The 23293-nt window shown below is 28.7% G+C and overlaps 1 protein-coding gene and 1 long non-coding RNA gene across 2 annotated transcripts; both read left to right on the top strand.

The window, feature by feature from the left end:
* Nucleotides 1-6928: 6928 nt before the first annotated feature.
* On the top strand, nucleotides 6929-10734 carry LOC149891832 (uncharacterized). Its single transcript, XR_016450230.1, has 3 exons — nucleotides 6929-7399; nucleotides 7841-9498; nucleotides 9657-10734. It is a non-coding gene; the product is annotated as an uncharacterized LOC149891832 (long non-coding RNA).
* Nucleotides 10735-16387: 5653 nt separating this feature from the next.
* Nucleotides 16388-18839, top strand: LOC145187823 (GDP-fucose protein O-fucosyltransferase 3-like). Its single transcript, XM_090080352.1, has 3 exons — nucleotides 16388-16702; nucleotides 16882-17139; nucleotides 17611-18839. The coding sequence occupies exons 1-3, from the start codon at nucleotides 16465-16467 to the stop codon at nucleotides 18591-18593; spliced, it is 1479 nt and encodes a 492-aa protein (XP_089936478.1). The 5' UTR covers nucleotides 16388-16464; the 3' UTR covers nucleotides 18594-18839.
* The last annotated feature ends 4454 nt before the right edge of the window (nucleotides 18840-23293 follow it).

Raw genomic sequence — 23293 nt, 5'->3', positions numbered from 1 at the left:
TTCCAATATGGCGATTTTGGCGTCAAAAAATAAGAAGTTTTGCTCGGAGTTGCGCTATCCAGTTATTAGAGAGCTTACGATATGAAAACTGCAACGGCAACGGAGACGACAAAGGTCTGGATCGAGCGGTTGCGACTTGCAGTTGCGGTGTTCCAATAAAATTAGTTACGAATTTCCGCTTCAAAAAAAAAGAAAACATCTTGAAATAAACAAAAAAAAATTAAAAATGGCTCCTTTAACCCTTAAATGCATGATTTTTTTAAAAACATAAGAAAAAATCATTCATGTATTTTAAGTTCTATTCTTTTTTAAAAAAAATTTGAAAATGACATTTCAATTTTGATATCTTATTTTATCTTATTTTATTTAATTTTGATATTTTGATATTTTAAACTAATCTTAAAAACGTTGTATATGTGTTAAATAAATGTTGCATTTCTGCAACACTATGCATTTAAGGGTTAAGAAATGTTAGAAATAGTTTATTACTTGCATTAGAATCAAATATCATAGACGACGAGGAATTTTTATAACTGTACAAATTAAATTTGTCTAAGAATCCAGATTTACCGTTTCGGAGTTAAGCAGTTTTGTTTAGAAATCATGTCTGATTATGAATGCAAAAGTGAATTTAGATTTCTACGTAGTGATATATATCGCTTACTCAATGTACTTCAACTACCTCAAGAGTTTTTATGTTATAACGGGTTAAAAGTTACTCCGGTGGAAGCACTGTATATTTTTTTAAAACGGTTTTCCTACCCATGTAGACTACTCGATATGATACTCGATTATATATATATATATATATATATATATATATATATATATATATATATATATATATAATATGTGTGTGCGTGTGTGTGTGTGTGTGTATTTATACTTATGTATATATCCTAAATTTGTATCAGAAATTAAATAATTACTTTGTTACACTTTTGGAGCAAGTACAACTTTGATCCATTTATAAGCCGTTTTCAGAAAACACGAATTTCAATGTTTTGACGTTGCGTAAAAAGTTTTAAAACGGCATTTCAGGGAATCCTATTCATTGCGCATGCTTAGTGTCAAATATTTATCAAAAATTGTAGAAGTTGCCGTTGCAGTTTTCTTATCGTAAGCTCTCAATTATAGAGATCAGTGAGATTTACGCATTTTAACGCACTGTTACCGCCGGTGTGGTAACGCCAATGCTTACTTATCACTCTAGTTGACGGTATAATAATTTCAAAGATATATAGAGAATCCTTGGTCTAACCTTGCCTCATTATATCTTAATGTACTTATCCTCAACCTTCTACACCCACCATGTTTTTTGGCAAAAAATAGCTCTAATTAAACCCCTGTGATTCTCTTTTCCTCGAATGCATGGTGCTGATACAGGGAACAATTTTTTTTAGCCAATTAAATTGTTTTTTTTATAATGAGTTTAGTTTTTGAAAAGGTAACTCTTTTGTTTCTGCGGATCCGACATGGTTGTTTCTGCATCTTGGTAAAAGTTAATCAAAGTTTGCAGAACTTTAATGACTGTCATTTGCGTGTTAAAAATTATCCTCATATGTCTTGTTAAGTACAATTATCTTATTTTAATTTACTTTTATAAAAATGTAATATTTAAAGAAGATAAATTTAAAAAAGCCTAAAGACAACGCACAGTGGAAAATTGTAGAGCAACAGCATATCATAAATGTTTTTTACTAATGTCGCTACTATCATTATATTTCAATTTTATTTAATAGTTTAATAGTCAATCATTACTATAATGCAGGAATTTCACATAATTTTATGTAAAAATAAAAGATTTGAAGCCCTATTGTTTATTACTTTTGCGGATGTTCATTTCAAACCTGTTCGCTTCATCACTTTAAAAGTGAATTTTCTATAAAACTTTCTAGGAATAAGTATAAAGTATTATACATTTTTGAAAAGCTCATGTTATGGAGATTTTAAGAAAATTATACATTTTTACTTATATGGTTCAGTTTAGGAGTAATTATTTGAACAATAAAATAAATGAAAAAAAATAATATTCTTCAAGTTCACTGAGACTTTTGGTAGTTACCCACGCTTCCCCACGCTTTACATTTAATGTAGTATTGTAGCCTAGGTGTTTATTAAAAACATGTATAAGAATGAGTTGCAGAAACGTGCGGTTTCCGAAATTATCGAGAAAAGAGTGATAAAAGTAAAAAAACAGAAAACCGCTTTTTATCGTGGTTTCAAATTTTGTTCATTTATAACAATAGCTTGGTATATGTTTTTTAATTTATTATCAATTTTTTATTGATACCATGGCATTCTTTTATTTTTGCACTCATTTTGTGGTGAATGTACACTGCCAATATATAAAGAGTTGAAACATTTATATCAGTATAAGAAACTCACAGTGGAAATTAAACCGACTCGTTTGACTATTGAATATTACTTAAGTTACTTTTGTGACTTGTTAAAATGACAACTTTTAAGTGTTTGAAATGTAAATTATTGCTTTCCTATATTGATGGAGGAATGACAGTTGAGGCACTGTCAACAATTTTAAAAGAAAATTATCAACTTTCTGAGGACAACTTGTGTTTCATCATTAGTGGTATTTAAAGGCACATTATTCCGTCTTTTAATAAACGATGGAGCATATCTTTAATACATATCTTCAGGCGTTGCATTCAATAGGAGAAGAAGCAGAAGCAAAACTTGTGGAATCATTAAGGATTGCTGATAAAGACAAAAAAAAATTAACATCGAGTTTTATGGAAAACGCAAGCCAGAAAAATATGCTAACTGATGAAGAAGCACTCAGCGTGTTTATTGATTTAGATTTAACAAAAGCACAATATTTGTATATGAGGAAGGTGACAAATGAACGAAACTGTTCCATATTCCCACCATATTGTAAAATTCAAGAAATTAAACAGACCTGCTATCCACCATCTTCTGCAATAGAAATTACGAACACACATGCGAAAATTCTGGAACTGCAAGATTTATTGGATCACACTGTAGTTAGAATTTTGACCATAGATTCTCTGTACAGTATTGAATTCAAGCATTTACTTTCATATAGTAAATGGGGCTGTGATGGTTCCTCTGGCCAAAGCCAATACAAGCAGAAACTTCCAGAGGAATCTGAACTTATTTCTTATGCAAATTTGTTTACTAGTTCTTTGGTGCCTATCAAACTAATTGATAAAGTAACTGGCGCAGTTGTTTGGCAAAATCCGGCACCTTCATATGTTCGTTTTTGTCGACCTATATGCATTGAATTTTGCAAAGAGACTTCCAAGAAAACTAAAGCCATTGTAGATGAAGTAAAGAGCCAAATAAACTCTTTGCGTGAAATGTGCAAGAACTTGATGAAGATACTCTGCAGCTTTTGAAAGTCAACGAACTGATTTCAGGAACTGAAAGTCCCTATGTAGTTATGATATAGTACCTTTAAGGTGGTACCAGGGTAAAAAACGGCTATTTTTGATAAAATTTTGAAAAATACCAAAATTAATGTTTTGAATTCTTAAATCTACCTATTTCAATATGCGTTTTGCAAAAAGTCAAAAATCTTCTTAATTTTAATCAAATTTGGCCTTTTTTTAAAGAGCAGTTTGGTTCTTGCTTCATAACAACGACCTTAGAAACGCTTTTTATCTCGCTAAATCTCAATTTTTCAGAAAAAATAACTTTTCATAGAAAATAGATAATGGGCTGAAATTTTGCAGATTTAAAGATGAACATATTACGAATGTTGTCTATGAAGCAAATTTTTGTTATTTTTTATTTAAAACTCATTTTTATCATGCTTTTGTCCCAAACTTCCCTTAATTTTATATCTTAAAGTTCGAATGTCAACCTGGTAAAATTAAAAATGTTTTAAAAAATTCTGTTTCATAGACAACATTCTAAATACATTAAAGAATTCATGTTCAAATTTTCAAGCAGTTTTGACTCTTTTTGAGTTAGTTATATTAGATGAAAGAATAAGAAGGTTTGGGGGTAAAATAACACTAATTATGCGCATAATTAATGACGTTATCACTAAAAATTTTTTATTTGGCTACTGTTTTATATATTTTTTTTGTTCATTAATAGAAAAGAGCTAAAGTCCATTAATAGTTTTCAATTTCTTGTTAAAAAGTTACCTTTACCCTGGTACCACCTTAATATACCTATACATTATTTCATAAAAACAACTATTTAAAAATTGTTACTAAGAAACTGTCTTAAATATTTCTATAATTAGTAGGTAAGCACTTTATGTATTTTTCGTAGTTTTTAATAATTTTAAGGTATTTTCATATATTTGTAAAGCATTGTGTTAAAGTGTAAATTAACTAACTGCCAATTTTGAAGTTTTTGATTTTTATTTATTTATTTTTAATATTGTATTACAAAAAATTCTTATAAAGAGTATTTCACAAGAAGCGTCATATACTACTTTACATTTGTGCAAAATTTCAAATCTCTATTTTTAGTAACAAAAAAGTTATCGATTTTTGGTCCGAAACACACCTTTATTTTCCACTGTGCAACGGTGTGAATTATTAGACATGAAAAGGCCAGATAAACATAAAGATGACAGTGTACATTAGTAGACATGAATAGGCCAGATAAGCTTATCCATTACACTCTTGATATTGGCTTGCTATTGGCCCTGTTATATATGCATCTGAATTATTACTAGTATTGAAAAAGACTTGTGAATTAATTTAACTCTATTTTATTTTCATTCTTTAGATTATCATAAACCCAAAATGTTTTATAGAGTTACCAAAAGAAAACATTTTAAAGTTTAGTAATATTCAGTGGAAACTACTTCAGTCCAATCCACCAGTAAAAGTTTGGAAAGGCTTTCCCAACAAAAAGCTTTCCCAACAAAAAACTTTCCCAACAAAAATTCAAGTAATGAATAATAGATTATCTTCAACACTTGCTAAAAAAAAGCAACTATTGTCAAAATAGTTTAATAGTATATGTACAGTACACAATTTAACCCAAATGAGGCTCTTAACATCACAAATGAAATGGTTTTCTCACAAGAAACACATCGATAAAATGACAACAATCTTCTCTCAAAACAAACCTGTTTTTACAAAAATTCTCGACTATTCATACCGGATAGTTTTGCAAAAATATTCCTCAAAAACCGTCATAGAAAACCGCCATAAAAAACCGCTTACGCTTATTTACTTGTTTATTTATTTATATATTTTTTTACTGTTAAAAACTATTAAAATTGTTAACTCCGCAACTTCATTGAACATTCTTGCACTTTCCGTAAAGGAATTACAGAAATCACGGATGTATGAGAGAATGACGTCAACGTTATTATTTTTATTTTTGCAAACCATGCTCGTTGCACATTGTTAGAAATCTTTTCTTTCAAACAATAGAAATTTAATTCTCTTAAATTCTGTTGGATTCGTCAAAAATATTTGGTCTCGTCTAACCAGTCACATCAACTTCCTTTTAGTTGTTAAAGATAACAGTAAAAGAAACAAGATTTAAGCTTAATTTTACATAGATAGACATTCTTGATATTTTAAGAAATAACGCCGATGATAATATAGAAATTGAGATTATTTACTCAACTACTTTAGTACATGTATAATTAGAGATATAATAAGTAATACAAAATATCAACTACACTCTAAAAAAACTAACGCCAATATAACGGATGAATTTGAAATAAGTAAAAGCTTTCCGTTTATTGGCTTTAACTTGGCGTTATATTTTTTTGTTTGCGTCATAATTTATGTACGCTTGATCGATTCCTTTCAAATGATAAACTTTATCCTTTATATTCTTCTCTAAAATTCATCCGTTATATTTATCCGTTATGTTGTTTTGTTCTCCGGCTATTCGTATACCAAATTTATGTATTCATTATGTAAAAATTAATTAATAACATGAAGGCAATAAAAGTCACCTTAAAAAATCGAAGCGAAATTGTTGTCGCAAATTCTGGGCGCTACTCCACTTTCTCCCCCCCCCCCTAATTTTATGATTGATTCTGATAGAGAATTTTATGCTGATTAAGAATCGTATAAAAACATGGGTCTCAAAATCAACGGAAAGTGCTCTAATCTGATGTCGAAAGTACAAAAATATACCACAAATCGCTAATATTCGCCATCTTGAAAAGTGATTTTTTTTTGTTTAAAAGTTATCCTTTCAAAGTATCAACAGCCTGGTTTTTATTTTTTATATAAAAGATTTCGAATAAAAGAACAAAGAACCGGTGCGTTAAGTTTCATAATCAGGTGTATTGACCGCATTTTTTTTCTCTTACCAGGTAATGAAATTCAATGGCATTTACTCTTATCGCGTCAATTTGCTTCAACTGGATTCTTAGTTTGTTAGCTTGAGTGTCTTTTAAAACTTTTGTCAAATAAGTTGAAAAATTCTTTCATTGATTATATTTTACAATTCACTTTAAAACAAGATAAAAATTTTTTAATTATAAAAATAATTCTTTAAAACTATTGACTTTCTTTTAAAACTTCAAGTTAACCCATCAAACGTAACATACATTATAATTCATGCCTAAGGTTGTGTAAATCAAAAAACGGCTATTTTCATAGCCACACAAAATTATTAAGAACATTTTTTGCAAAGAACATTAAGAAAGCCCTTTTTTATTACTCCATGAAAGTTTGTCTTTCCAATTAATTTTTTTCTTTAATAACAAAAAAAAAAAAAAATAACCGAAAAAATAATCGTAAATTCTGTTACAAAACTAAATTTCATAAGAAGGAATCGCAATTTCGCAAGAGCGACACGTTTTATAACTTTATAACTCGATCGTCTGCCTGATAGCTCTGGAAAGAACTTACGCGTCTATATTAGCCATTCCAGACGATTTTTTTATAATTCAAATAAACATATACAATGATTCTTACGTCGCGAAAATAAAAATAAAAAACGTCAGAAAATATGCGAAGGAATATAGATATATATATACATAATTTCTGTATACAAATCCTTAGAATCTATTCTTCAAAAAAACATAAATAAATACTTGTTATAAAAAGAGAAAAGAAAATAAAAAGAAAATTTCGTGTTTTTTGTCAAACGTCAGATGTTTTTCGTTGAGCCGTGGAATCGCTATCTATATTAAACCAGAAAAAATTCCTTATAGTAAAAACCAGGCTGGCAATGTTTTGCGGTTAAAAACAATATCAACCGTAAAGTTAGTGAATTCAAGATGGCGAATATTAGCGATTTGTGGTATATTTTTGTACTTTCAACATCAGATTAGAGCACTTTCCGTTGATTTTGAGACCCATGTTTTTATACGATTCTTAATCAGCATAAAATTCTCTATCAGAATCAATCATAAAATTAGGGGGGGGGGAGAAAGTGGAGTAGCGCCCAAATTCTGATTTGTTTGCATTTGTCCAACAAGGTAAGTATACATATATTTTTTTATAATGTTTTTACTACCAACCTATTATATTCCAACCTATTATATTTACAAAATATAGCATAAAAAAATACATTAAAGAAAAAAATGATACATAAAAAAACACAGATGTAAATACATGTAACAAACATAAACAGATAACAAATAAATACATATAAGTTATATGTATTTGTTTGTTGTATGTTTATTCGTTTGTTATATTATAACAAACGTAAAACAAAAAATACACACATGTAACATTGTTATACAATATTTTTTATATAAGATATTTTTGGCTATGAATATATACATATACATACATACATACATACATACATACATACATACATACATACATACATACATACATACATACATACATACATACATACATACATACATACATATATATATATATATAAACATATAATATTATATTTTTAGTCTGTCTAACATTTGGTGTCAGTCAAGTTATTGGCTTGAAATGGCTTGGATACCCAGTTCAAGAAACAAATTTTAAAGCCTTGTTAAATGAACAATTATTAGAATTTGTAGTTGATATACAAGAAGTTGATCACATTAACAAACAACCTTTGTCTCAATCTTCCTGTTTTCATACTGATCCTCAACCATTATGCTCCACATTGTTCAGCTTTCTTACTGACTTGCAAAGCAATGAAATTTTTGCTGAAGACACTATTAGCAAGCAAAGATGCTTAAATGATCGATTTCCAGTTGTTTTGTCACAAATCAATACAACTACACTTGATATTACAAATCAAACTGCACAATGTTCAAGGTCTCCTAATATATCTCCAAATAGCAATATAAATATATCTCCAAATAGTAATCATTTGACAAAGAATTTAATTTTTGCTGAAGACACTATTAGCAAGACACTATATTATGCATGGAGGAAGTTATAGCATCGATAATAGCAGTATATTATCTTAAAGATTTGAGCTATCCATCTTGCTTTGCCCAGTTACTTGGGATTTTTCAAGAAACTATTTTAAAAATCAACTACCCTCATAAATCAAAGGCTGCAGCAAGATATGTGTTAAAAATCAGTAGTTCATAAATTTTTAAAAGTTTTTTTATACATTTAAAAATGGAGAATGTTAATTTCTTTGAATTTAATCATAAATTATTCTTGTCTTTTCGTTTTTGTTACAAAATTAAAGTAATAATACCTAAATAAGATATATAACCCATTATTTAAGCTAATTGAAATTTTTAGTCTTGTATAATCTTTATTTTAATATCATTTTAAAATTCTTTGTTGTATTTAAACTGACTTAAATATTTACATGTATATTTAACAAGTACATGTATATTTAATGTATATTTATTAATACACACTATACACTATACAGTATTTTTTATCATTATTTTTTATCATTATTTTATCGTTATGCTATTTTAAGCAATAAGGGATTTCGATTATGCTAATATTTTTTTTTTTTTTAATAAAATAAAAATAAAAAATTGCTTAATCAAAATCTCGTACTGACTAAAATAGCTAAACGCAATCAAAAAGCACTCTACACTTAAGGCTTTAAAACAAGGCCTGCTAGTAGCAGTGGTAAAGTTACATGTATCTTTTCACAGCAATTATATATTCCTTAAATTTGGAAGGGATCATTTGTTTTCTGTTTTATTTTGTATTTATTAGTCGCACCAACATCCAGCAATGGTAAGGTTATATCTTTTCAAAAATAGTTATAATTAACCAATTAAATGATTATATATTATACCCTTTTTATGTTATATTCTTAAGGGGCAAAAGTATCTGTGCCAATGGATAATATTATTGATTATATCTTTTCAAAATCATTTTAAGTAGCATACAATTTAATGTTTATAAACATTTTCAATATAAATAAACATTTTATAAATTTTAAAGGTGTTGTTTGCTTATTAACCTTTTTATTATATAGATTTTAGTAGCATAGACATCTGGTGTAACAACAGTGGTAAAGTCACAAGTATCTTTTCACTACAAGTATATATTCCATATATTTTGAACGTTTGCCTGTTTGTTTTCTTTTGAATTTTTTTATTTATTAGTTACATCAACATCTAGTTGCAATGGTAAAGTGGTATCTTTTCGAAATAGTTGTAAATAAGCAATCAAATGATTTTATGTTACACTTTTTTATAACGTGTTTTTTCAATGATAATCTTACAGAATATATTTTAAAATCTTTATAAATGACAATTACATATTGTAGTCTTTAATAACATTGACATCTTGTAGCAATGGTAAGGTATCTTTTCGAAATGATTATAAATGACTTAGTAAAAGATGTCTTTTTAAATTGTTGTTCATTTTATTTTGTAATCTTTATTGGCAATAAAATCTAGTACCAGTGGTAAAGTTACATGTATCTTTTCAATACGAATTATCTTATCTTTTGTATTTTGTAATCTTTGATAATAGAGCATTGGTAAATATTATTTTCAAAATGATTGTAAATCACTTAGTATGAGGAAATGTCGTTTTAAATTTTTAATCTTTAATGGCGACATCATTTGATACCAGTGGTAAATTTACATGTATCTTTTCATATTCCATAACTGTTAAAGGAGTCATATGCTTTTTATCATTTTTATTTTGTATTCTTTAGTGGCATCGACACTTGGAAGCAATGTTGTGGTTATATCTTTTCAAAATGTTTGTAAAAGACCATATTTGAATCTTAAAGATTATTATATAATCATACCAATCATATATGAATCTTAAAGATTATTAAATATTTAAATTTTTAAGGTTTCATTTGTTAATTATATTTTTTATTTTGCATTTTTTAGCAGCATCGATATTGGAAATGGTAATGATATATCTTTTCAAAATGATTATAAATGGTCATTATTTTATATACATAATTGTTATATCTTCAATTTTTAATTTTTTTTTAATATTATGTTTGTAAATATAAGATTAGTAAAATAAATATAACGCCAAATGTAACGCTTCAACCGTTAGTTTATTTTTTCTAAATATAACGCCAGAGTTGAACAAATATAACGCCAAATATAACGGATGAAGCGTTAGTTTATTTTTTCTAAATATAACGCCAATATAACGGCAGAGTTGAGCAAATATAACGCCTTACATAACGCCTAATATAACGGTTAACTAGCGTTATATTTGCTCAACTCTGGCGTTATATTTTTTTTTGTTATTTGGCGTTAGTTTTTTTAGAGTGTAGTTTTGCAGCTACTTGGAGCACAATAGTTTCACAATGTCCAGGGAACTATACCATCTATTATATTGCTGCAGTCTTCCAGTTTATGAATATTTTAGAATTTTCTATTTGAGCTCGCTCCATCAGACACTATAGCTCTTACTTTAAGTCCAATTGATTCCAATATACTATATATATATATATATATATATATATATATATATATATATATATATATATATATATATATATATATATATATATATATATATATATATATATATGTTTAGCAACAGAAATATGTACAGTTAAGGATAAATAACTTATAATAACTTGAAATGAATATAAATACAATAAAGAAAAAAATAATTTGTCACAGCTTTAAAGAATTCAGCAAAGCCAATTTATGGCAAACCGCTAGAATAACTAAGTATTTAATATTACCATAACATGATTTACCAGATACTTATAAACTAAATTTAATTTGACAAAAACTAATGGATTATTATGTGCCTTTTATTAATAAATGAAATAATATACCAAATATAAAAAACAAAAACATGAAATATCTGGCTGCATTTTGCAAGATAATTATAAATTTGAATAACTTTTTAAGAGGTTTTGCTTTATCAAATGACTTTAAAAAAAGCCCATTAGAAATACACCTACTAAAAACAATCCATAGTGGAATATATATTATGGAGCTTATAAAGTAGTCAATGTAAAAAATGGCGACATATCGGAAAAAATACTCAAAAAATACACAAAATTAAGGCTGGTGAATGAAGGACCAAGGAATTGAATGAAACCAGATCTTGACAAAAAAAAATTATTCTAGCTTGTTTATATTTCGCTATACTTTTTTTAGTCATTCTAAAATTATCCTTACAGATCTGTTTTATCATTGACGGGCATTGTTTACACGAAAAAAGTTTAAAAATTTACAAATCTTCATCTTGAATAAATGATAAAATTTGTTCGTGCCGACAATTGATTTCCTTTTCCTAGGTGTAGTTTGTTTAGCAATTTTTCAACATGTGAAGTAGTTACTTTATCCTGAACAGTCTTATTAAACAAATGCTGTAAAAACTAATACCACGTGATCAGAGTTTCTGTTTTAAAACTGGAGGTAGCCATTTTAGTAGTTTTTTTTTGTTGACTGCCTCTGCTTGGAAAATAAAGGCACTGCAAGAAAAAGAGGCAGACTTTCCTAGTAACAGAAGCTGAAAAAAAACTCAAAAAAAAGGTCTAGCATTTGCTTTACCTCCTAAATCAGTCCGGATGGATGAACATGGTCGTTGGGCTTTTTTCAAGAAAAGAAAAGAAGATGTAAAAACTCTAGATGTACGTGCATAATAAAAAGCATATGAAAAAAATGTGTATATTGTCTGACAATACTTACCTCTGTTTGGCATTATAAAAAATTTGTTTTTATAAATTTTACACCAGTTAAAGTGACACACAAAAAATTGTTTGCCCCCTCCCCCCCCCCCCCCCCAAAAAAAAATTATTTTTTTTTATGCATAATTAAATTCATGAATGCACATAATTGCATTTAAGCAAAAAATAAATAAACCGTAATTTTCAAAATTAATGTGCATTTATAATAAAAAAAAAACTTACATTAAATTTTGCTCTTCATTTGTTATAATAAAAACAGCACAAATAATTTTTTCCATGAATAGCCATAATTCATGTGATAGAGGGCTAAAATAAATAAAACGTATCAAAAAATGTAAAATATCGAAAGTCCCTCCTCCAATGTTTTCGAAGTAATATTTTGCCTTATACAATTCAAAATTGTACATAATTCTTTTATGATCACTTTGGATAATTTATTTTTGTTTGTTATTGATTACTATTATCATTATTAGTATTATCGTCGTCGTCGTCGTCGTCATCATCATCATCATCACATCATCATCATTATCATCATCATTATCATCATCATCATCATCATAAATATTCTCTCAAGAAGAACCCCGTCATATTTCACTTCGACGACATAAGTGCATTGATTCCAAATAATCAACAACCATGAATAAAATGTTTAAACATTAAAGCTCTTACAAACTTTCATTTCAATTGTTTGCTCCAAGGTACAAAATAGAAATGCTTTCTTTTAAACACTTCATTTTTTACACCTACAATAGAAATCTTGGATTCTGATGGAAATCTATACTTCCATAAAACTGATAGCTCTTGAGCGCGCTTAAGAGCTAGATCTTGCTGCTCAACAAATTTTCTTTAATAAGGGAAAACTTGGTCAGGATTGAATACTGGGATTTGATATTTCAAAACGATATTGGAAAGTGTAAAATCTTTTGCAAGCGTAGTTTTTAAAAAAACGCGCAAACAATTGCTTTATTCATAAAAACAAAACGATTTGGTTAAGTCTGCAGCGTAGTAATAGGTGAGTATTTGCAGCAAAGTAACAGGTGAATATTAATCTCTGTATTTTTCCTACAAAAATTTGCATCTGTGAAGTACTCGGTGCAACAGTATTTCTGACAACACTAGGTTTACTTGCTCTTCGTCAAGTTGGATCGTGTCACGTAGTTAATTAAATGCTTTTTTATAAGGAACGAAACATTTGGATGGAGAAAAATTATTAACTTTCAACACAATTCCTGCATTTCACAAAAAGTTTTTGAGTTGACGTTGTCAAATCGAATTTTTTTGTGTGCTTAAAACAACTTGATTTTGATGTTTTCAAGTGTTAAAGCCGCATGGCGAAAATGTTACACAACGTCTTATGAACTGACACGTGTTTGTAACATCGATAGTTTCCAATGTTAGTAAAGCATTTTGTTGAAGCTAGGTACGTTTTTTAAGTTTAAATACTTTTGTTAGTTTAAAGCCAGTGGCATTTTTTGACTTAGCCATGCCAAATTAAGTGTACAAAATTTATCGTCTTAAGAGCAGGTTGTTAGTTCGGTATCAATTTTGGGATGTAGTGATCAACAGAACTAATCATTTGAGAATATTTGATTGTAATCAGAACTGCTACAACATATCAAAGTTACCCAACGCGTCATAGCTACTTTGTAATTTATAGCTAGATTTCGTTTGTACTAGTAATTTTAAAACTAATCGCTGATGCTGTGGTCGTAAAATATATTTTCATGGTAAGTTTCCCAATAGTAACAATGTTTAAACATGCTGCGCTATAAATAGTGCAATATATTTGAATATGTTTATAGTCAGATATTACAATATATTTGTATAAATACTCATAAACTCAAAAAGGAATGCAATTCTTTTGGGATGCTTTCCGTGAGCTGGATTATAGTGAATTGTTGGACTATATTTTGTTTTTTGCATCATCAATCTGCTCGCAGAACAGACCAGGGGATACTTAATGTCAACAATTTACCAATAATAGTTAATCAAAATAATTTTATCAATTGTAATTTTATTTATTACTAATTTGGTATTGATGATAATCAATATTTAAAAAAAATTATCTTAACTTTTTAAAATATACTGAATACTTCCAAACAATCCTAGTGGTACACAATGTAAATAATAAATAAAACTCTGGAGGAGCTTGAAAAATTTTATGAGCTATTCTATAATCTCGGCTCAATGTTCTTTTAAAGGTTTTTAAGTGTTTGTTGAAAAGTACTTGGTGGTTTAGTATTTGCCAGCCTGTTAAAATTTTTCAGTAAGCTTGCGAGAATACTCATCATACAAACATTTATATATTCACATGTGGAAGATTTCCTATCTGCAACTATGCCCTTTTTGTTTGCAAAACCGAGCAAGATATTTCAAACGAAAGTGGTTTCACAAATTGTTATTCAGTTCATGTGAAAAGAAATTGTTATCCAGCCCATGCATAAAGGAAAAAAAAGATCTAGAAATGAAGTTATTTAAAATAACTAATTCCAAAGTTACATTGTAAGAAACTTCTGAGGCATATGTTTCTATTAACATTACGAATTACATACATCTTTGGATTCCTGTTGTCTGCTTTTTAAAGATAGACACAGGTACCCAGACACTCAAGGGCACTATTAAAAAGCTGGAATCGGTCAATGTTTTGTGGAACCAGTTACTCAGCTTTTCACGGTTACCCATCTCACTGGATGGTACCATTGAGTCCTTGAGCATTCAGGTACTCTTGAGTAATTCTAAGTATGAACAAAATTTTTTGCTGTTAGAAAAATTTATTCGGTTGCAAAATACATCTTTACATTCTTTAAATGCAACTGCAAGATGTTCAACACGTTTTCTGGGGGAAACAGCTACCCAGAGATCTTCTGTACTAATGTGAAAAATATTTTCAGGATAAGCTGCTCAACCAACGAAAAATTTTGCAATATACTTATTGAAAGAACAGCCAGTATATAAGTTTTGTGACAGTGAGACAGTTGGTCTCACTAATCTAGAGCCTACACTAAAAGTGTAATCACCGTTTTTTCCCCGTGGATAAATACATTCGATTCTATAATTAGTAACAATGCATTGCTCAACATAAGATCAGTTACTTTATCTGCTGTTAAATGTGTTGAATCGTCACAATTTAATTTTTCTTCTTCAAGTTTTATAGGAGCTTAGGCATTTTGAAGCTTTTGTAAAGGTTGGAACTTCAGTTGATTTACTACGTGAAGTGAATTAAGTTTAGAAACTTTTGGTAAGTTTAAAAAACTAGAAGCTTTTTAAACTTACCATATTAGCTTACCATATAAACTTACCATATATACTCATGTATTAACCGCCGGTAAAAACTAATATTTTAATATATTTAAAAAGAATTTTATAAAAATTTATAAATATTTTCACGGTAAAATTAATATTTTATGAGCATTTTAATTTTCTGGCTCATGCATTAACCGCAACCATACCTTTTACCACATTTTTTGGGTAAAAAAAGTGCGGTTTATACATGAGTATATACGGTCATTCACTTTTAGAAAAAACTTTAAAAGGACAACGTTTATTCTAGGGGGAATAAATATTCATTGGAATAATAGGAACTGAGTCCCATCTATGATTGACCTCAAGATGTAGTTCAATTTTAGAGTCAAATTCTACAATAACTTTTATTGAAATATCGAGCAAAATGTGACCAAATTGATGTTAAAAATTCTGATTCTCATTGTGAAACGCTGAGTTCCGAATAAATTTTATCACATCTTGAGCACTTTTCACCACATCCTGAGCACTGAGTATCATAGTGAATAACTTAAAAATATATCGTATTTAACAGTCATCCATTTTATGTATTGATAGAATAATATTGGCGATTGTTCTAAACCAATATTTCTAAAACTTTTTTCTTCTAACTATGTAGTTTACCAAGGGTAAAAAATTTCCGTTCTGATTATTTCTATTCTGACATTTTTACTCTCTGACATTTTATCATCCCGACTTTTTTCCGCTCTGGCCCTGTTCTAGTAATTCATTACAATTGCTTTCAATATTACTGTTATAATCTTTCTGCTAATTATCTCAACTAGTCAATAAAGTTTTAATTCACGTGAATATCAGTGAAATAGGCTTTCCGAAAAACGATAAGAAATAGCCTTTGACTTTCAAAGTCACAGTAAGTCTTGCTTCGACTAAAAGAGGACTAATTCTAAATTGCCAAAATATTCTAAAAGAGGACTAATTCTAAATTGCCAAAATATTGCATAATATTCAGTTTAATGCATTTCTTTGCAGTTTAGTTGATTAATAATACTTAGTTGTTGTTTTTTTTCGCTGATTCAATATTGATATTAACTTATTTGTAGTTAAACTGAATTTTTTTATTTTCTTATTGTTTTTTTTTTTCGTTGTTTTTATTTTAACTTTTTTTTTTTCTTGCGTTGATGTTCTGCTTTTTTTTCCAGAATATAAATGTTCGAAATTGTCAATATTCTTTGAAATATGAAATTTATACTAAATACAAGATTAAAATATATTTTTATTACAACAATATTGGTAATAGTTTCAATTCACTTCTTTTTTCTCTGGTTTTTTCAATCACAATTGGCTGCAAATGAGAAAGATGATTTAAAAACATTTTATGCTAAAGATATTGAGTTGGAAGTGGAGGAAGAGTATGACGTTGATGGTCAGGTAGAAAATCATGAAATAACTAATGACAAATTCACCGAGTTAGAAGGTAAGAAATTGAGTTTTAGAAGAAAATAAATAACTTAGAAAACTTATTTGTGGATATATAAACTTAAGAATAAAGCATTGACGATAAATTTAATATATTGATTATAAAGATAAATCAATTAAAAGAAGAGAGTTCAGCCTATTTATTTAGGCATGTATGTATTATTCTTTCTTGTGTAGATGGCATATATCATAACTTTGAAGTTGATCGTATTATTCCACCTTTATTGAAAGCACAAGAATATGCAGAAGAGCATGAATTACCATTTATACTATGGTGGACTCCATTTACTGGCGAAAAAGGAAAACTTAAAAAGTGTTTCTCAGGAGAATGTTTTTTTAGTACTAATCGACAATTGTACAATCACAACGCTACAAAGGCTATGTTGTTTTATGGTTCAGATTTTAATGAAAATGATCTTCCTTTGCCAAGAAAAAGTATACAATATTTACTTCTCTGTAAATATTTTTTAGAATTTTTTTTGATAAATTGGATAAATCCCAAGTACATATAGTATTTACTAGTACCTTTTTAAAAATTTTTACAAAAAGTATAACCAATTAGGTGATAATATTGATTTTATAGGTCTATACTATTTATAAGGTATTTGTCCAGTCTTCCAAGTAAAAATATTTTGGTAAATAGTTTTTCAAATGCATTTCAAACAAATTTTGCTAACTTAAAAATGTTTTGGAATTGTACTTACCTGTAAAAATTCCTATCCTCATTTTAATATAACCTAATTAATACCATATCCTCCCTTCCCTCTGTAAGAATGACATGTATGAACTCTACTTACAGTCACTGATATTTGTCTGCTTAGGATGACAACTGAAAAATTGTTGATGTTTTTTTCATAGAGAGATATATTACTCTTCTCGCACTTTATTAAGCCATTATTTTAATAGAGTTTCATGAATGGGGTTTGTTGCATGAAGAATCGCCTAAAAATCAAGCACTATTTATGTTTCAAGATACCATGGAGTTGTTCAATTATACTTCTACTTTTAAGCAACAGTCATCTTATCCAATATCAACTCAGTATATAATGTCTCAATCTTACTTACTTAAACCATTGGTATATTCAGTGTTTGAGAAAGATAAAATAAAAAAAGAGTTAGGTTTAGCATCAGTAGCTTATATTCAGACTGGATGTAATCCGCCCTCAGATCGTGATGCATACATACAAGAGTTAATGAAGCACATTAGAGTTGATTCATATGGAAAATGCCTACATAATAAAGATTTGCCTGATGGGCTTGATAATCCAAGAAAAATGAACTCTAAAGCTTTCATTGAATACATTCGAAGATATAAATTTGTTCTTTCATTTGAAAATGCTTTATGTAATGATTATATTACAGAAAAGTTGTTTCGTACACTAAGCATGGGTTCTATTCCTGTTTATAAAGGTGCTCCAAATGTCAGAGAATGGTTGCCTGATGATCATTCTGCCATTATTGTTGATGATTTCAGTAGCCCTAAAGAACTTGCAGAGTATATTATTCATGTTGATTCTAACCCAGCTCTTTATGAAAAATATTTGGAGTACAAAACAACTGGTTTAACAAATCCTATTCTAACAAAAGCATTATCTAACCGTCAATGGGGTGTAAAAACTGTTTATCGTATGAGTTATGTTACAGGGTTTGAGTGTTATGTTTGTGATCAAATAAATATTAACATAAAGCTCGCAAGAGAAAACAAGCTACTTATTAAACAACAAGCCAGCCTAGAGCATTATGGGTGTCCTAAACCAGAAAAACTTAACTTTGCTGATATTCCAGGTTCATTAGACTGGGAGAGAAATATTTGGTTGTGGGAATATGAAAAAGCAAAGAAGAACTCTGTACTCTTGAAGGAAAAAGTATACTTATCAATGGAAAAGTAATTATTTTACAAAGTTAGATGAGAATAATTAACTTCTGTTTAGCGAGTAGGTTTTTTTCATAATTCTTTAAATAGTTGCATTTTATAAATATATATTTATAAGTTTTTCTATAATATCAATTTTCATTTATTTTTATAAGCTTTAGAGTACCTGTAAAAAGTTTTCAAATTTTTTGTTTTATTTTTTTATTTTTTGCAAATATTTTTAAAAATGATAGATTGAGGGTAATAAAGCTTTACTGGTTGACTTTACTGGGTTTTTTTTATCACAAATTAAGACATGTTTCATCTCATTTACCAACTTAACCTGAGAAGGAAACTTTGAAAACTGTTGTAACTCTTGCATATTAAATAACTGCAAACTTCTCTGAACTTTGCAGCTATTTAATAAGCAAGAGTTACAACTCTGAAATTTATCTGTTATTTTTTCAACAAAAATGTGATGAGAAATTTTTAAGCTTTCAATTAATTATCTTACTTCTATTTAATCATTTTTTATACTTATATTCAGTGGCGTACCTAGGGTAAATAGCGCCTGGGGCAAACATCGATCTCGCGCCCCTCTTCCCCCAGATAAAGTACTTAATTACAATTTTTTAATAAATGATGACACAAACTTTATTTTATATAATATATTCATTTTATATGATATATTATTTCTTAATTTATTTTATATAATTCTCGCTTATTGTATCGCAACCAAGCCTCTTTTGCGCCCCTTTCAGGCTGGCGCCCATGGCACGTGCCCTGCCTGCCCTACCCTAGATACGCCACTGCTTATATTTAACCATCTTTTTAATTTATTACTTAAAGTCTATATTTATTTAGAACATTTATTTTTTAAAAAAAAAAAAACATTTTTAATGTTTACCCCATTGTTGGGACAAACTAAGATTCACTACAAACACAAGGTTGAAATTTGTAAACAGAAAGTTGAAATTTATGCACAAGTTTGCTATAGAGTTTCAAAAGGGAAACAACAGAACTGTATGTAATACTATATCCTTGGTATCCAATGCCACACGGTCTTCACTTGTACACAGTGCTCCGGTCATCAGAGAGAAGCCAGTTATATAGGCCTCTTCTCTGAGAAGGTCCAGGAGAGCAGTAAAAAAGATGTTAAAAATTACATATTTTACCGGAGTTTTAACGAATAGGAAAAAACCAGAATGTAATACTGAGGTTTCAGTGCATTACTAAAGTTTCCATAAAAGTTAGTTTGTAATATACATGCCATGTCAAAAATTATATATAGGCTTATTTAGTAGAATTGCAAAAGCTAAATAGATTGTAAATAAAAGTTTCACAAAAGGTTATATACAAAAGAAAGACGTTTTTTACCACCAGAAGCCTTTTTGTTTCATAAAAAAGTCCTTTTTTTTTTTTTTTTTTTATAAAACCCTTTTTTTATAATACCCTTTACTTAGGGTTCTTGTGTTTTAGTTTTGGTTTTATAATCCATATTTTTTTGTAAGAGAAAAAATGTTTATCTCAGCAATAGTGTTACTGCTGCGGTAAAATAAACTTACAACACTATTTCAAAGTGTTTTTTTTATCTAAACAAAAGGTGCATTGTCTTGCCTTGTTTTGGTGGCAGCAATCGAGCTGGTTCGTAGTTCGTGTGCACAATCGAGACGTTCGTGTGCACAAATCGATTAACTCCATAAAACAAAAACAAAAAATTGAAAAAATGAGATGAAGTACATTGTACATTGTTTTTTAAAATTTCTTTAACATTAAAAAATTTTATCGTTTAATAGTTTTAATCTTAATTATTCACAAGATTTTTTATGAATATAAAAATTGATGGCTAAACCAAGTATTTTGACAAATTTAAAATTCTTCAGAGAAGTGGAGTTAATCGGTTTGTGCACTGAACGGCTCAATGGTCATTTGGTTTTCGTATGCCGTCATCAAACTTGTTTTAAATATGTAATTGTAGTATTTACGCTCTTAAGTGAAAGAAAAATACGCCCAAAATAAAACACATTCGTTCCAGTTTACTATGATCAGTTCAAAGCCTAAGTTAAATCAAATCATATAAAGTTAAAATTAGAAATACTCGTTTCAAGCTGAAGTTCCTTGTCTTTTCTATATGTTTCTCTTTTCTACTTGTTGCTCAGAAATAAATCAGTAAAACTTTGATAATTTTAACTGCAGATGAAACTATCAAAAATTACAAAAACTAAAAGTTTATCTCCTTTTTGATTATACATAAATAAATAAAAACAAAACAAAACAAAAAAGCAAAAAATGGCTGGTCATAAACTGTTTAAATAGGGAAAAAAGGAGAGGCTTGTAAGAATTGCATTTAAACTATAATTTGTTTATTTAGCAAAGAATCTGCGAAAAATTTCTCATCAGAGAAAAAGATGGTAATTGGTCTCCTCCACGAGGGCTTAGAAGGACTTGTTAAGTATCTTGACAATGTCTTAGGATACGATGCCATTTTAGGTCGATTTTTAGTAGTTGTTTTCATTTTAAAAGAACCTTTTTTTTTTGCGTTTGTTTTTATTTTCAGAGCATTTGCGTAAATAAAATCAATTTAGCTCGTAAAATTGATACCGATTATTTGTTTTGAAAGTCCCAAGTCTTTTACGAAATTTGCGGTCGCTTAAGGTATTTTTTAGTATGACGCAAAGCCTTTTAGAGTAATTTCCTTATAAGAAAAAAAAGAAAATTTTCATTCAACTTTAATCAACCACTCCTTATCGTTTTAGATTAACCATTTTTAAGTGTTCCGATGTTTTATCAACTTCTTAATATTAAAATTTTTCACATATTGTATAACAATATAAATGCACATAATTAACAATATAAATGCACATAATTAAAAAAAAAAAATACAGTTCTTATAGTCTATCCTAAGGTAACACTGGGTTATAGTCTATCCTAAGGTTTTACACTGGTTATGTGATTCCATATATGCTTGCCACTTCTGCTGATAATGGAAGATTTTAAAATTTTAAAACGATATACTATTAAACAGAAACACATTTAAGAATACACGCTAGCGGGCACATGATTATGTAAACAAATATGCACACATTAATATATAGAATAAAGTAAATATAAATCAAACTGTTTCGTTCAAAGATTTCATGTTCATAAAAAGTGACAGCTATCAAGCACTAACACAAACCGAAGTAAAATTACAATTGAAAATTCTTAACTTTCTTTTAATCACGTTATGTTTATCCAAATCAAAATCAATTAAAATCTTGTTTAATCAAGAAGGAACAGAGAAACAATTTTGTCTCAAATTTTTTCAATAACCGCAATTTTTTTTTTTTTTTTTTCAGCATGTATATAAAAAAGAGGAAGTAAAAGAAAAGTTTTTGACTGATGTTTATACTGATGATATAATGAAACATTGCAAGTAATGAATCATTTATGACCAGCTTTATGACCATATTCAAGAATCATATATCAACATTATAAAAAGAAAAAATTGCGAATCAGGGGAATCAGCTTTATGACCATATTCAAGAATCATATATCAACATTATAAAAAGAAAAAATTGCGAATCAGGGGAATCCTACAACTACCCTCATGGTTTCGTTGACAATCAATCGCGCAAGATTAAAGTAAAATCAACACAAGTAGCTGATCAGAATAGATTAAAATAAACTTGCGTTTTTCTTGCGGTGAGTGCGTTTTATCATAAAAATACCAACATTCTTGTTTACGAACGTCACTACAGCAACAGCTCTTAATCACCATCGGAGCACCAACGCTAAACCCAAGATCAATCCAGAACCAGAAGCATAAGTTTTAAAAATAGATGAGTATTTTGGTTAAGCCAATCAAAGAAAACTTTTAGTATATAAACAATCTGAATGAAAAAGTTAATATTCTTCTGTTTGTTCTTTATAGATACTATAGGCCTAAATGTAGGCCTGAAAGCTATAGATTTATTCTCCCCAATTAAATCTGGGAGAATAAGTGTATAGCTCTCAGGCCTAAAATAACAAAAAAAAGATTTTTTAATAGTAACTATTACTACTTGGCCTGAAGGGTCGTAAGATTGAAGAATTTTCTGGTAAAAAGACTCGAAGAGTAAACGTATAATAGTCTATAATGAACGAACTTTTTAACTAAAAGAATTTTAATTTTATCAAAAAATAGCCCACAGAAGTTTCTGTAGAGAATCTATAGAATTAATCTATATCTATAGTATATATCTATAGTATCTATAAAGAACAAACAGAAGAATATTAACTTTTTCATTCAGTCAGAACAAAACTGGCATCACAACTATACAAAGAAACTCATATCTATTCACAAGAATTCAAAAATGAGTAGACTTTCTAAATTTTTGGACATACTGCAATTTTCTTGTGTAAGTTCCAACACAAAGCTTTCTAGCATGTTTTTATTATATTGTCCTAGTGAAATCGCTTGCCATGCTCCTCTGAGTAAGCCCCGTGCTATTCCTAATTTGTCAAGATGATCATCAAGTATATAAAGTATACTGCTGCTTGTAGTTTTCAGCCTTGTGTTTGCTCAAATGTTCCGATCCGTTTTCTCTGTTCACTTCAGCTTCTTGGTGAGTTCGTCATATTCTATGCTTTCCTCATCTGAATGAAGACAATTGGGTGTGACGAATTCCATTTTCTCGACTAAGGTATTTTGAAAAAGTGACTCTTTCTCTGATTTGTGGCTCACTCACCTTCATCTAATAAGTTCCACTGTTTAAA

The sequence above is a fragment of the Hydra viridissima genome, unplaced genomic scaffold (genome assembly GCF_058129835.1).
Source record: "Hydra viridissima isolate aposymbiotic clone 2 unplaced genomic scaffold, HvirCarnegie_v1 scaffold_2, whole genome shotgun sequence".
Classification (NCBI taxonomy): Eukaryota; Metazoa; Cnidaria; class Hydrozoa; order Anthoathecata; family Hydridae; genus Hydra; species Hydra viridissima.
This window is presented reverse-complemented; position numbering and strand designations above follow the sequence as displayed.

Bases quoted from the DNA above. Each gene is read 5' to 3' on its own strand.
- LOC145187823 (XM_090080352.1), top strand. From the start codon at position 16,465: ATGAAATTTATACTAAATACAAGATTAAAATATATTTTTATTACAACA. The intron at 16,703-16,881 runs GTAAGAAATTGA...TTTCTTGTGTAG, and splicing joins CAAATTCACCGAGTTAGAAG to ATGGCATATATCATAACTTT. The intron at 17,140-17,610 runs GTATACAATATT...TTATTTTAATAG, and splicing joins TCTTCCTTTGCCAAGAAAAA to AGTTTCATGAATGGGGTTTG.